The 15,911-nt window shown below is 36.4% G+C and overlaps 1 protein-coding gene across 10 annotated transcripts in view; it reads right to left on the reverse strand.

Moving 5' to 3' along the window:
• Positions 1–15,911, reverse strand: part of MTA3 (metastasis associated 1 family member 3) — a 218,123-nt gene that overhangs the window by 76,259 nt on the left and 125,953 nt on the right. For all 10 annotated transcript variants that reach the window (XR_001038666.5, XM_012172822.5, XM_042246245.2 and 7 more), the window contains exons 5-6: positions 13,725–13,788; positions 11,381–11,498 (exon numbers count right to left, since the gene is read on the reverse strand). Coding sequence is in view for 9 of the 10 variants with exons in the window: in XM_012172822.5 (XP_012028212.1) it covers positions 11,381–11,498; positions 13,725–13,788 (182 nt within the window). In the remaining variant the exon portion in view is untranslated. The remainder of the gene's footprint in view (positions 1–11,380; positions 11,499–13,724; positions 13,789–15,911) is intronic.

Consider the following 15,911-nt stretch of genomic DNA (forward strand, 5'->3'; position numbering starts at 1 on the left):
CCAAGATGGATGGGTCATGGTGGAGAGTTCTGACAACATGTGGTCCACTGGAAAAGGGAATGGCAAACCACTTCACTATTCTTGCCCTGAGAACCCCATGAACAGTATGAAAAGGCAAGAAGACAGGACACTGGAAGATGAACTTCCCAGGTCGGTACATGCCCAATATGCTACTGGAGATCAGTGGAGAAATACCTCCAGAAAGAATGAAGAGACAGAGTGAAGCTGCTCAGTCATGTCTGATTCTTTGCGATCCCATGGACTGTAGCCTACCAGGCTCCTCCATCCATGGAATTTTCCAGGCAAGAGTACTGGAGTGGGTTGCTATCTCCTTCTCCAGGGGATCTTCCCGACCCGGGGATCTAACCCAGGTCTCTCACACTGCAGGCAGACACTTTACCATCTGAGCTACCATGGAAGCCCAGAGGCAAAGCGAAAACAGTGCCCAGCTGTGGATGTGACTGGTGATGGCAGTAAAGTCTGATGCTGTACAGAACAATATTGCATAGGAACCTGGAATGTTAGGTCAATGAATCAAGATGGCAAGAGTGAACATCAATATTTTAAGAATCAGTGAACTAAAATGGACTGGCATGGGCAAACTTAAAATCTTAAGGCTATTGTTTTTGTACAAGTATTTCAACAAAGTTTAGTTTTGAAAGCCAATAAAATAATTCAAATATTAATCTCTATATACAAAGAATATTATCATTACTGGAAGAAATAATGAAAGATTATCTAAATTGGGTGGGATTATGATATACATCGACAGTAACCAAACCATGTTGTATTGGCACAAAGACAGAATCTAAACCCACAGAAATAAACCAGGTCATATAATTCATATTTGAAAATTTAAGTATTTTTATAATTATGTAAATATTAAACAACATTTATTTTGTGCTTACTACGTCCCCATAACCCTTTATAATCGAGTTTCTCTGTAAATAGTGAATTGGGGAGGGGGAGGACAATAACTGTTGGGTGGGTGTAATCCTGTGTATTAGAAGATATTCAACAGCACTCCTGATCTCTACTCACTAGTTTCCAGTATCATCTCCCCATCCTCCAGCTGTGACAACCAAAAATGTCTAAAACATCTATAGACATCATCTCATGTCCCATGGAAGACAAAATTGTTCTGGGTTACAAATTAGTACTTTTATACAGTTGCAACCAATTATCTACCTCCACTACTTGTTACAGTGTGATGTTTTCCAGTTGATTAACATCCACCACACTATAGGAAATACATTCTGCAAAATTACACACTTAAAAATAATAGCACTTATGAAAAGATAGGACAAAACTTTAAAGACCTATGAACTTGGTAACCAGAGCATTTAAAAATCCTCCACTGAGATGTAGGTCACTGTGTATAGTTTCAGCAAAATTGAAAATAAAATCTAGGGTGAAGGTTTTTACAAAAATTGGGGAAAATATTTTTCATCCATCTGTAACCCTAAGATGACACATATACTTTCAACACAATGAAAGCACCCCAGTCTTTGAGGCTACTACTTGCACTGGAGGATGGTACTTTAGTAGAATTTTACCTTTGTTTTTCTTAAACACTCTTCACCTGTGAGAATAACTGCTTGGAAAGGCCTCAGATAACTGACATCATTTCCACACTATACTGATACTTTTCTATTGACTGACTGTATATGGGTTAATTCAAGTTTTAAAAGCATATAAGGACACATCCTAAATTCCCAAATATAGACAAGAGCTATTTACTTAGTAGCAGCAGGCAGCGGTGGCCCAGCAGAAGCAACTGTAGTAGCTAACACTAAGCAACGGGCGATGTGCTAAACGCATTACCAGAGTTACTTCCCTTTATCACCACAGCACTCTGATGTGTTTTAGAAAAAGGAATGGGAACTTGGAGAGGTTAAATAATTTTCCCAAGGTTACTCAGCTAAAATATAGTGCACCCAGATTTCACCCAAAATTGTGAATCCAAAGTCATTTTTCTTTAATGATTTAATGTTATAATACTTTTTAATTTCTTCCTTAAAATTCCAGTGTTACAATACATCTAAATAATAATTCAAAACTTACTACATATGACATCTTTTTCTTTGGAAAATTCTTTAGGTATTTATTCAAACTCAATAAAGATTTTAAATCTCAAAAGCAACTTTCACCTTCTTTTGCAAGCTACATACTCATTTTTCCAGAACTTGTTAGACAGTGTTCATTTCCAGAGTTTGTTAGATAGTGGGTAGCCGTAAATGAATTTCTAAATTCTGAAGCCACAAAAAAGAAATATTCACCATTGAGACAAATACCTCAACAATTTCTTAAAATTCACCAGGACGCGTTCACAAAGAAAGCAAGCCTGTAAAATATTCTGGCATGGGGCTGATGCTTCCACCTACTTAGGATATTAATTCAAGTTCTATATCCCATGCCAATGCATACTGGAATCTGGCCACTGGTCTAAACATACCCACTTGAGAGGAGCAAAAGGGTTATTAGTAAGCACAGACTGCATCAAGCCCTAAATATCTGTTCTTAAACATGATGTTTTCTACTACTTGATTTCTCTGCAAATAGGTACTAGCTGTGAATGGAAGTTTCTATGATGGCAATGTCTGTGTTTTTCAAATGTGTTTTAACTGACAGTGTATCTATCTGCCACCCTAACTCCTTCTCCTCAGAAAATACATTAATTAGAAAAAGGAGGTTCTTAGGACTTCCTTGGTGGTCCACTTCCAGTGCAGGCAATGCAGGTTTGATCCCTAGTCAGGGAACTAAGATCCCACATGCTCAGAAGCAACTACACCACATGCAGCCCAAGCAGAAAGAAGGTGGCATGCCACAACTAAAGATCCCACCTGCCCCAAAAAGAACCGACACAGCCAAAATAAATATTTTTAAACAGTGTGTTCTGCAAATCTTGCATCTAGTTGGTTGTCTGATGACAAGCGAAAAAAACATTTTGGATATGTTAAATGCTTCCAGTTGAAATAAGGGTCCAAAGTGACCTTTATTTATGATGAAAAAGATGAGAACTTACAAATAAAGCTAGTAAGTTACAAACTTTAAAATATTAAACTTAACAAGAAATAGATAAAATCTATAACCAAACAAAAGACTTCCACAAATCCAAAAGTAGTATTCAACAGAGAAGAACATTTCAAAAATCATAAAAATGTCTGTTTTCCTTAAATTAACTTAAGAATTACCTGCAACTCACATAAAACTAGGAAGGAAGATTTTTTCTTTTTCAAGCTTGGAAAAGTAAGAGGGGGAATTAGCCTCACCAGATATTAACACATACTACAAAGCTTCTATAATTAAAACAGTGAGAAAAAAACAAAAAAAAAAGTAAAAAAAAAAAAAAACAAACAGTGAGTTATTAGAGCATAAACAGACCAGAGTAACAGAATAGAAAACTCAGAAATAGAACCATATACTGCAAAATATTATAAAATAATCAACCACCTCCCAAAGTAACGTTAATATTAATACAATTTCAATTAGAATCCTAATGAAATCTGGAAAAGAGGAAATTGACAAATTGATGATAAACTTCAACAGTATGAAAAGAAACTATGACACGAGAGCCCACACTCCCCCCCACACAGAACCAAGAAATCTTAAAGAACAATTGAGGGAAAATTTGCCCAACCTTGAAACATACACGAAACAGATAAATGTGGCTCTATCACATGATGGAATACTGCAGAGAACATAATTTCATGGGTGTCTAAACATATTTATGTAACAGTCTGTGAGATCATGTTAAATCAGTAACTGGTTACTAGAGGGTTAGAAGGGGTGATCAAAAGGATGATCTAAGGGACTACTACTTTTTATTCCCAGTATAATTACATTTTCTATCATAATTCATACTGCTTGCATTAAAATAAATTTTAAGACTTAAAAAAATGAGAAGAAGAAAAGGGAAAACAGTGGAGGTTCTTCCAATACTATGTTCCAAAAGACTTCATAAGCATGTCTAACTGTGAAGACTGGGGGTTCTGACTGTACCATGAAGAAATGAGATTCTTTTTTAATATAAATTTTTAAAATTTTAATTGGAGGCTAATTACAATATTGTATTGGTTTTGCCATACATCAACATGAATCCACCGCGGGTGTACATGCGTTCCCCATCCTGAATCCCCTTCCCACCCTGTACCATCCCTCTGGGTCGTCCCAATGCACGAGCCCCAAGCATCCTGTATCAAGCATCGAACCTGGACTGGCAATGCGTTTCACATATGATATTATACATGTTTCAATGCCATTCTCCCAAATCATCCCACCCTCACCCCCTCCCACAGAGTCCAAAAGACTGTTCTATACATCTGTGTCTCTTTGCTGTCTTGCATACAGGGTTATCGTTATCATTTTTCTAAATTCCATATATATGCGTTAGTATTGGTGTTTTTCTTTCTGGCTTACTTCACTCTGTATAATCGGCTCCAGTTTCATCCATCTCATTAGAACTGATTCAAATGTATTCTTTTTAATGGCTGAGTAATACTCCATTGTGTATATGTACCACAGCTTTCTTATCCATTCGTCTGCTGATGGACATCTAGGTTCCTCCCATGTCCTGGCTATTATAAACAGTGCTGCGATCAACACTGGGGTACACATGTCTCTTTCAATTCTGGTTTCCTCAGTGTGTATGCCCAGCAGTGGGATTGCTGGGTCATAAGGCAGTTCTATTTGCAATTTTTTAAGGAATCTCCACACTGTTCTCCATAGTGGCTGTACTAGTTTGCATTCCCACCAACAGTGTAAGAGGGTTCCCTTTTCTCCACACCCTCTCCAGCATTTATTGCTTACAGACTTTTGGATCGCAGCCATTCTGACTGGTATGAAGTGGTACCTCACTGTGGTCTTGATTTGCATTTCTCTAATAATGAGTGACGTTGAGCATCTTTTCATGTGTTTGTTAGCCATCCATATGTCTTCTTTGGAGAAATGTCTATTTAGTTCTTTGGCCCATTTTTTGATTGGGTCGTTTATTTTTCTGGAGTTGAGCTGCATAAGTTGCTTGTATATTTTTGAGATTAGTTGTTTGTCAGTTGCTTCATTTGCTATTATTTTCTCTCATTCAGAAGGCTGTCTTTTCACCTTGCTTATAGTTTCCTTTGTTGTGCAGAAGCTTTTAATTTTAATTAGATCCCATTTGTTTATTTTTGCTTTTATTTCCAGTAGTCTGGGAGGTGGATCATAGAGGATCCTGCTGTGATTTATGTCGGAGAGTGTTTTGCCTATGTTCTCCTCTAGGAGTTTTATAGTTTCTGGTCTTACGTTTAGATCTTTTTTTTTTTTTTTTTTTACATTTTTTTTTTACGTTTAGATCTTTAATCCATTTTGAGTTTATTTGTGTGTGTGGTGTTAGAAAGTGATCTAACTTCATTCTTTTACAAGTGGTTGACCAGTTTTCCCAGCACCACTTGTTAAAGAGATTGTCTTTTCTCCATTGTATATTCTTGCCTCCTTTGTCAAAGATAAGGTGTCCATAGGTGCGAGGATTTATCTCTGGGCTTTCTATTTTGTTCCATCGATCTATATTTCTGTCTTTGTGCCAGTACCACACTGTCTTGATGACTGTGGCTTTGTAGTAGAGCCTGAAGTCAGGCAGGTTGATTCCTCCAGTTCCATTCTTCTTTCTCAAGATTGGTTTGGCTCTTCGAGGTTTTTTCTATTTCCATACAAATTGTGAAATTATTTGTCCTAGCTCTGTGAAAAATACTGTTGGTAGCTTGACAGGGATTGCATTGGATCTATAGATTGCTTTGGGTAGTACACTTGCTTTCACTATACTGATTCTTCTGATCCATAAACACAATATATTTCCCCATCTATTAGTGTCCTCTTTGATTTCTTTCACCAGTGTTTTATAGTTTTCTATATATAGGTCTTTTGTTTCTTTAGGTAGATATATTCCTAAGTACTTTATTCTTTTCGTTGCAATGGTGAATGGAATTGTTTCCTTAATTTCTCTATTTTCTCACTATTAGTGTATAGGAATGCAAGAGAAAGAAATGGGAGTCTAAGAGACATGAAGTACTGAATATGGCCTTCGAATTGACTCAGTGGGCCCATCTCTTCCATGTCACCCATAACAACCTGACTTTCTTATTGAAGGTGACCTTGTATAGTAAGAAAGGGCTCTATTAACTAAATGAAGTTTGTATACCAACCACCCAAACACTACCAAGACAAACACAATATTAAAGGCAATTAATACTTGTTAATGAATTATAAGATTTATTATATTAATGAACATTTCATCACATTTTAAATACAAAGAATGCCTTTGACAGGTAACTGGTGTAACTCCCCAAATGCCATAAGCTGTTCAGAATCACTCCTTTTACCTGAAACAAGAACCTCAAGATTCTCACCCTCAAGAACTTCAAATTCTCACTACGATATACTGTAGAATAACCTATTGCATTTTATATGTGATTTTATTTCCTTAAATTTTTTTTTTTTTACTTTAAGCTAGGTATATGTGCTTTCCAATTATACAACTCTAACCAGCTTTATGCATCTCAGGGGCAATATCATATTTAAAAGTTTTTCACGTAGGTGGGAACTCATGAGATTTTGTGAGCTGATTTTTCTGCCCACTATAACCTGATATATCCCAACTTTATTACTTGCTTCAGCATTTATCTTTACATGAGCAATTCATAAAATTTTCTAGGCTTTCTATACACTTAGGCTTATGCTCAGTGCCCAAGAGTGAATCATACACTTAAAAAAAAAAAAAAGGAAAGAAATTAGAGCACTCCCAGATGGTGAGGATTCTGAGCTTTCACTGTCACAGCCCAGGTTCAGTCCATGGTCAGGGAACTGAGATGGCACAAGCCAAAGCGTGGCCAAAATTTTTTTAAATTAACTGATTAAAATAAAAAATTAAAATATGTCAATAAATATATATACATACACAAATTTTAAGATGAAATTAAAAATACAACATTGTAAATCAACTATACTTCATAAAATATATTCAAATTTTTTCTATAAGAGAGAAAAAGAGCCACACAATCAGTAGCTCAGACAGTCCTACATATTAAAAAGTCAAATAAGAGACAGGGTGCTCAGGGCTGGTGCACTAGGATGACCCTGAGGGATGGGATGGTGAGGGAGGTAGGAGCGAGGGTTCAGGTTAGGGAACACATGTACACCCATGGCTGATTCATGTGGAAGTATGGCAAAAACTATCACAATATTGTAAAGTAATTAGCCTCCAATTAAAATAAATAAAAAAGGAAAAAAAGTCAAATAATAAAAATAGTACAAAGGATTACCCGAACAACACAATCTACATAGTTTTGAAAAGAGGAGAGATCAGAGTTCAGGGTGTAACAACAAAGGGGTGTGAGGGGGTGGAGAATGTGGGCCAGGTGCTGCTGACACAATGCAGGAGTGTCCTGGCAATTGGTCTATGTGGAGATGGACTTGCTGAATATCTCACAAAGAGCCATACATTTGTCCAAAACTCAGAGAACTGCACACAAAACTGGGAGAAATGCACTACATATAAAGTATACCTTAACTGAAACAAGGAAAAAAAAATCTGTAAATGATTACTTGGAAGCGAATTGTCATTTTGTATAAAATTTCAGATTTCATTTCTGGGAACATGTTTTCCAGTTATATCCAGAGTACAAAATTATCCATTATGTAAAGGATAGGTGGGAATACCAGACCACCTGACCTGCCTCTTGAGAAATCTGTATGCAGGTCAGGAAGCAACAGTTAGAACTGGACATGGAACAACAGACTGGTTCCAAATCGGAAAAGGAGTACGTCAAGGCTGTATACTGTCACCCTGCTTATTTAACTTATATGGAGAGTACACCATGAGAAACACTGGACTGGAAGAAACACAAGCTGGAATCAAGATTGCCAGGAGAAATATCAATAACCTCAGATATGCAGATGACACCACCCTTATGGCAGAAAGTGAAGAGGAACTCAAAAGCCTCTTGATGAAAGTGAAAGTGGAGAGTGAAAAAGTTGGCTTAAAGCTCAACATTCAGAAAACGGAGATCATGGCATCCAGTCCCAACACTTCATGGGAAATAGATGGGGAAACAGTGGAAACAGTGTCAGACTTTATTTTTGGGGGGGCTCCAAAATCACTGCAGATGGTGATTGTAGGCATGAAATTAAAAGACACTTACTCCTTGGAAGAAAAGTTATGACCAACCTAGATAGCATATTCAAAAGCAGACAGATTACTTTGCTGACTAAGGTCCATGTAGTCAAGGTTATGGTTTTTCCTCTGGTCATGTATGGATGTGAGAGTTGGACTCTGAAGAAGGCTGAGCGCATTCTAAAGGAGATCAGCCCTGGGATTTCTTTGGAAGGAATGATGCTAAAGCTGAAACTCCAGTACTTTGCCCACCTCATGCGAAGAGTTCACTCATTGGAAAAGACTCTGATGCTGAGAGGGATTGGAGGCAGGAGGAGAAGGGGACGACAGAGGATGAGATGGTTGGATGGCATCACTGACTCGATGGACGTGAGTCTGAGTGAACTCTGGGAGTTGGTGATGGACAGGGAGGACTGGCGTGCTGCGATTCATGGGGACACAACTGAGTGACTGAACTGAACTGAAAGGATACTCAGTGTACTTTTGTAAAATTTAAAAATCAAATGCTTTCAAAAATAAAACAATGAAGTCTAAGATCAAACATTAAGGACTATATAAATATCCGAAATTATTTTGGGAACACAAATTGATTTGTACAGATCAGAATGCCAATGCATGCAATCTCTCAGCCTATAATGGAGAAGGAAATGGCACTCCACTCCAGTAATCTTGCCTGGGAAATCCCATGGACAGAGGAGCCAAACAGCAGCAGCCTATAATAAACCAGTTCACTACTTAGAATCTCTTAAAACACACACACACACACACACACACACACACACACCCCAAAACAAAACTTCTAAACACAGTTGAGTGCAGACATGGCAATCTGTTCTCAAAGCTTAGTCATTACTGACTGACCTTTCCTGGTACTGAGTTCATAAAAATGCAGAAGTCTGCAACCTAGTGTTATCCACAGCCACCCATCTGCCCACCACTGACAATGATAACCCACCAACCACAGTGGCAACTATGGTTCACAAACTCTATCTTGAGTTGATTTAACTTTTCTGCATATACTTCCTATAGGAAAGCATGGTAAAGAATGCAAATTATAAAAACCTTAGGAATAATTTCTAAACCTCTCTATGACAAAAATTCTAAATTTCTGTATAACAAAAATAAATAAAACATTTAAATATAAAATCATTAACATTTTTTAAGTGAGGAGGTAACAGGTGTAATACTCACAGACAAATACTTCTATATTTGTTTACCTTTAATATGCAAAATACCCTTGCCAATACATATAAATAACCAAACAGAAAATACACAAGAAAGTTACAGAATAGCTAAAAATAAGTATGGGAAGCATAATTTCAATTTTAAAAAATAATAATAAAAAAGCAACAACAAATTAAAAGCTAATACAAAAATGTAACAAAATGGGGGTGCTAATAATCTATCAGTGAATGAATCTGATTTGCTCATACAAAAATTTCAAAAACTTTTGAAGAGCAAAGTGGCATTTTCAATACTTCCAAGAAGCTATGCTTGAAAAATGTTTATGCAGCATAAGTATGTGTAAAGATTTTCTAGCAGTATCAATTGCTCAAAATATGTAGGAACTTCCCTGGCGCTCCAGTGGATAAGACTCTGCATTCCCAATGCAGAGGGCCCAGAGTTCAATCCCTGGTCAAGGAACTAAGATCCCACATACTGCAACTAGGCTCTCGCACTTGAGAGCCCACGCTCCCCAACGAGGAAAAGCCTGAATACCACAATGAAGAGCCTGCACACTGCAATGAAGACCAGTGCAGCCACAATAAATTTTTTAAAAATGTAAACACCTAGATGTCTATCAACAGGGGTACTTACTGGTAAAGGAAATAAATTAAGGCACATCCATGCAGAATTAAGAACTCTACAGTCACAAAAAGAATAAAGTCACTCTTCTCATTCCGGAAGATGCAAAAGATGCACCATTAACTGAAAGAAGCAGTTGCAGAGTGACCTGCAACTTGCCACTGCGCAAAGACCATTCCTGAATGACTATGAGCCACAGCCATTACCAAAATAAAATATGGGTTTTGGCTTTTCATTCTGTTCATGGAGTTCTCAAGGCAAGAATACTGCCATTCCCTTCTCCAGGGAACCATGTTTTGTCAGCCTGCAGACATGAAATTAAAAGACGCTTGCTCCTTGGAAGAAAAGTTATGACCAACCTAGACAGCACACTAAAATGGAGAGACATTACTTTGCCAACAAAGGTACATCTAGTCAAAGCTATGGTTTTTCCAGTAGTCATATATGGATGTAAGAGTTGGACCTTAAAGAAAGCTGAGCACTTCTGAACTGTGGTGTTAGAGAAGACTCTTGAGAATCTCTTCAACAGCAAGGAGATCAAACCAGTCAATCCTAAATGAAATCAGTCCTGAATATTCATTGGAAGGACTGATGCTGAAGCTGGAGCTCTAATATTTTGGCCACCTGATGCAAAGAACTGACTCCTTAGAAAAGACTGATGCTGGGAAAGACCGAAGGCAGGAGGGGAAGGGGATGACAGAGGATGAAATGGTTGGATGGCATCACCGACTCAGTGGACATGAGTCTGAGCATGCTCCAAGAGTTGGTGATGGACAGGGAAGCCTGTGCAGCCCATGGGGCCAGAAAGAGTCAGACACAACTGAGTGACTACACTGAACTGAAACATGGGTTTGGAGGGAAGAAAAGGGTGTAGTGTTCATTTTCCATGTTATACTTTATTTTGTGTTTCATTTTTTAAATTTTAAGAATGTTTTACTTTTCAAATCAGAAAATAAAGGTTTTAAGTATACAGAAATATGACAGAAAAAAGAAAAATTAAGTCTTGCTAGGAAGATATGCTTTTAAAACGTAAAGTTTTGAATCTCTCTGGTCTAAACGTCCCAGTTCAGCCAAAATCCCCACCATAATATAAGTGCTCACTAGATTCCATGGCTCAGATAGATGATGTGAAGGCACAGAAAATCTCAAAGCATGAGTCTGTCACATTAAAATACAAGTTCAACAACACTAATGCTCTTAAAGTTGTATTTAAAAGAAAAACACAGGTAGAAAACTCATGAAAATGTGAAATGAAAAGTGAATAATTGATCAAACAAATTATTTTTCATTGCTGCTTGTTGTATTTCTAAAATTGGAAGAGGTCATTATTTTTAAACTTTGGCCTGAAAGTTGTTTTTTCCATCTGATGAAAATACTCCAGTTTCAAGGAAATTTGTTTTCACAGGATTTGAAACTCAAAGAAAAACATACCTTCTAAGAGCATTTCTGGAATGTCTGCTTGATATCTAGGTCCCACTCTGATTTCACCTTTGTCAGCTAATAGTGTTTTCACTGAGGGATCATAGACCAATGAATAGAAAAAGGTATCCTGGAAAAAAAGATGACAGAAGACAGAAATAGCAACATAAACGTAATTCCTTCTACTTTTTATAAAGCAATAAATCCAGTGTCATAATAATGAAACCATAAAACTCCACAGAGCATAAAATTTCATTTTGGTGAATAAATTCATAAATCTTTAAGGAGAGCATAATGTTACTATCATCAGGTAAACAGTATAAAATTAAATGAAAACAAATAGCTTACAATCAGGGTGGATAATAAAGTATTACTATTATTTGTTTAATTAGTCTAACAGAAAACCATTAATTGCTCTAACAGTTAAGCTAAAGCCAAATAAAGACCACTGAAATCCAGTAATCATTTTAAGGCTGTAAAGCCCACACCAAACAGTAAGGGTGCCTTACTGACGTGTGACACTGTTACTTTGAGAGTGCCCATCCCACATTTTATCAAAAATATTAAAATGCAGACACATTTCACATTAAAACGATAGAACTTAATTTATATGCAGTTTACTAATATGTCACACTGTATACACTTAATTACAATTATCTATTTAATTACAATTACCCATTAATTATAATTTTGCAGTTGTCCTTTAAATTCTAAAACATATGTCTATATGGGTAAGCATATAAACATAACTATACATTCTATCATCACCAGCATACTATCTAACTTGCCATGATCACTTAAAACAGCAAACACCCTACTTACTGGACCTAAAGGATAAAATGACCTATAGCCACCAGTCGTTAGCTGAATTCTGCATAACCACTAGAAATCATCTGAACCAGCAAAGTCTTGCCTTTTGTTCCCCCCAACCTCCCTGCCCCATGGATGTGAGGGTCATCTACTGCATGACTCTCCGTATTAAACCCTGAAAGGGCCTATTAAAGAACAGTAGATTGACAAAGGACTGAGGTTTAAAAGCAAGAGGATAAGAAAAAAAAATCCTAAAGACTTGGCAAATTTTCATCTACTACAATCCTTAGCAGATACAAATTGTTAACAAATTAGAAGGTAACAAATATCATCTTTTAAAAAAAAAAAAAAAAAAAAACAGAGAATTTCCAAGTGGCCGAGTGGTGAACTCTCTGTACTTTCATTCAATGGCCTGGGTTCAATCCCTGGTTGGTAACTAAGATTCCTCAAGCCACACAAACACAGTGCGGCAAAAAAAATCCACTCTCCGAACAGCCAAATACAATATAATATACTAAAATATATTGACTATTTCTTCTTTTTATTGCTGCTTCTGTGAATGAAAGATAATTTCTGAGCATCATCAATCCATATTATCTATCATTCTGTTTGACAGACTGACAATAAACCCTTCTTTTCCAAATTTCACAAGACTATTAGCCTTTTTTTCTGCCTTAAACACTTACTTTCCTTCTAATTTTATTAGGCTTCTGGTACACAGTAGTTCTACATGTTTGCATCAATCTTCTTCTGTAATTTTACTTCATTTGAGATAAGGGAGCAACACTTTCGCGCATAGAAAACCATTTTTTAAAAGAAAATATGTCCCTTTAATTTTGCTTTTTAAAATATATATGTAATAAAGATTCTGGGAAAACAAACACTATGAAATTATAAAGGTTAAATACTGAACCATCAATAGTAAAGTATTTTCCCCACAATAAAACTGATAAAAGTCACATAAAACTGCAAAATGTAGAATAGTCTGCTTACGAGAATTTCCTCCCTTCAATGGCGTCCATGCTCTAATTCAATTTCATAAAAATATTTATGACATCTCTTGAAGGTTACAAAAAAATTATTCTTAGGTGACAAAGTTTATTAGGATTCTAGTAAAGAAAGCAGACCACCAATGGTAAAATTTTATCTGCAAAGAGCCTAAAAGAAAAGCTATTTACATCACTTCCCCAAAAAAAAAAAAAAGGGAAGAGGACCAAGTATTTTTATTTATTTCATAAAGCGCAAATTAGTTTCTCCCCGCCCCCCCCAGAAAAAGTTCTTTCACTACCAATTCAATCATGTGCTAGACTTTTACCAACTTTTCATTATGAAGCAAAGACAGACAGACAGACGTAGGAGTTTTTTCCAACTTTTATCTCAGTTAACCAGAAAAATGAAATTACCTGAATACATTCTAATCATGATACTTTTACCATAATATTGCTATCATTATGCAATAATTTGTTAGAAGAAGAAATAATACAAAAGTATAGGCTTTGTACGAAATAGAGAGGGAAAAACACACACAAGTATAATTGTGAATTACCTCTTTATCAAGATATGACAATACTGACTCTGTCTCATTCAGAAGGGCAACACTGCATTTCCCCCTGTTGAAAGAGAAAAAAAGTGAATAAATGCAAGAAAAGCCACTTTGCCTTCACAGAGATGATGTACACAAAGTTACGAATATTCAAAATGTAAAGGTAGCATTAAGAAACCAGATGGCAGTTGGGAACATCTAGACATGTATATACTTGGACTTATTCTACATCTTGGTGTTATGGAACCTAAAAATAAGGCTGTAGACATTTGGTGAGAGGCTAACCTGAGGAAGGAACAGTGTTAGGTAGCAAATCCTTATAAAATAAAACATTTTATAGGTATTTCCTAACTCTTTAGGAAGAAAAGAAAAGAACAGTACAATGTAATCTTCAGACAAAGTTAGTTTCTGAATCTGTAAAGAGTTAATATGAGGCAATTTTATACAAGGGATTTTTAAAGAAATCACCATGTAAACCAGTGCCTAAAATAACCTTCAAATTTTATAGTAGCCACTGCATACAAGAACACAAAAATACACATTTCCATCAGGGTTACCTGATGTAACTATACCTTTATTGCTAACTTACCTTTATTGAAACTGCTCTAAAGATGAGTTAAAATTTAAACACAAGGAACTCCTATAGAGCAAGGGGCAAATAAAAATCACCAGATTCATGGATCTTGAAGTCTCATGGCATTTACCTTTGATCATAGCTGGGTGTGTACTTGAAAATGAAATGCTGTTTAAAAAAGGCCTGTCTAGACCTGAGAAAAATTATGGTTATTCACATAGTGGTATTTAATACCACTTTTAAAATTATCTTCCCAGTTTGAAAAATTCAGTATAGCTACAAATTTGACAGAATTCTGAGACTATTCAAGTTATAGATATTGGTCAGGGCTCACAAAATACTTTTAAAATGTTATAATATCACTTGGTTTTCTAAACAAAAATCAAGACTTGCTCCCCACAAATTAACATGTAAAAACAAATGCATCAAATACACATTACATAGGAAGTTTGTTGTTGGATTATCAGAGTGAAATACAGTTCAAAGGAAAAAATTACCAAAAGCAAAAGCAAAACATGAATGCGTAAGTCAAAAACTACACTAAGCATTTTGCAACTGCAGGTTCCTTAAACTTAAATTAAAAAAAAAAAAAGTTTTCCTCTCATCAAAATATCTTTCTCTGTTAATCATCTTAGGTTGATATCACTTCAAAAGGTTTCTCTGAGAGCATGTGGTACTTCTTATACTATCCTGTCAAATCCATAATTCGGTTACTGGGAGTTATGAAGGTTTTCTGTTTTTCCAATGTATTTTATTTGTGCACAGTACTGAAGCAGAAAAAATAACATCATTATTTCAGTGCATGTAACACTCAAAATCAATAATTACCTGATATGCTCATGCAAAGGACAGAATTACCAGAAGGGGAACTGCTCTGCCGCTGTGAGCACATCTACGAAGGCCATAGAAGAACTTCTATGACCCATGAATATGCGCTCACGCATGCAAGAGTGCTTAAGGAACAAACGGGATTTCCAAAACTAGTTTCATTTATTTCTCTTGCCTCAGTAGCAGCGGACAAAGCAGTATTTCTAACATTTAAGGCTTATTCCACCTAGAAATCTCAGGTTTAAAAACAAAATGGGGAGGAGCCGATGTTATAAATGTTATTTTAATAGGCATCACTTGAATTTTATAACAGACACTGAAAATTCATAAAAAGAATGCAGCATAAAGGTGCCTCCATACTGTCTGAAATGATAAAAGTTTTTTTAAAAGAATTATTTATTTATTTACGGCCATGCTGGGTCTTCGCTGATGCATGCAGGCTTTCTCTAGCTGCAGTGAGCAGGGGCTACTCCCCAGCTGCAGTGTACCGGCTTCTCCTGTTGCGGCGCATGGGCCCTAGAGCACAGGTGCACAGGCTCAGCTGCCCCGCTGCACGTAGAGTCTTCCTGGACCGGGGATCAAACCCCATGTCCCCTGCCTGCATTGGCAGGCAGACTCTTAACCACTGGACCTCCAGGGAAGTCCATGAAAAAAGATGCTAAACTGAATCAGTAAACCATTATTTTCATATTTATATCAGGAGGTAAGGAAACATTGGTTATACTGGTTTTAGAGGCCCGAGATGATTACAAAACCAATAAAAGGACAGCCATCCCAATCAATCTAAA

The sequence above is a fragment of the Ovis aries genome, chromosome 3, assembly GCF_016772045.2.
Source record: "Ovis aries strain OAR_USU_Benz2616 breed Rambouillet chromosome 3, ARS-UI_Ramb_v3.0, whole genome shotgun sequence".
Taxonomy (NCBI): Eukaryota; Metazoa; Chordata; class Mammalia; order Artiodactyla; family Bovidae; genus Ovis; species Ovis aries.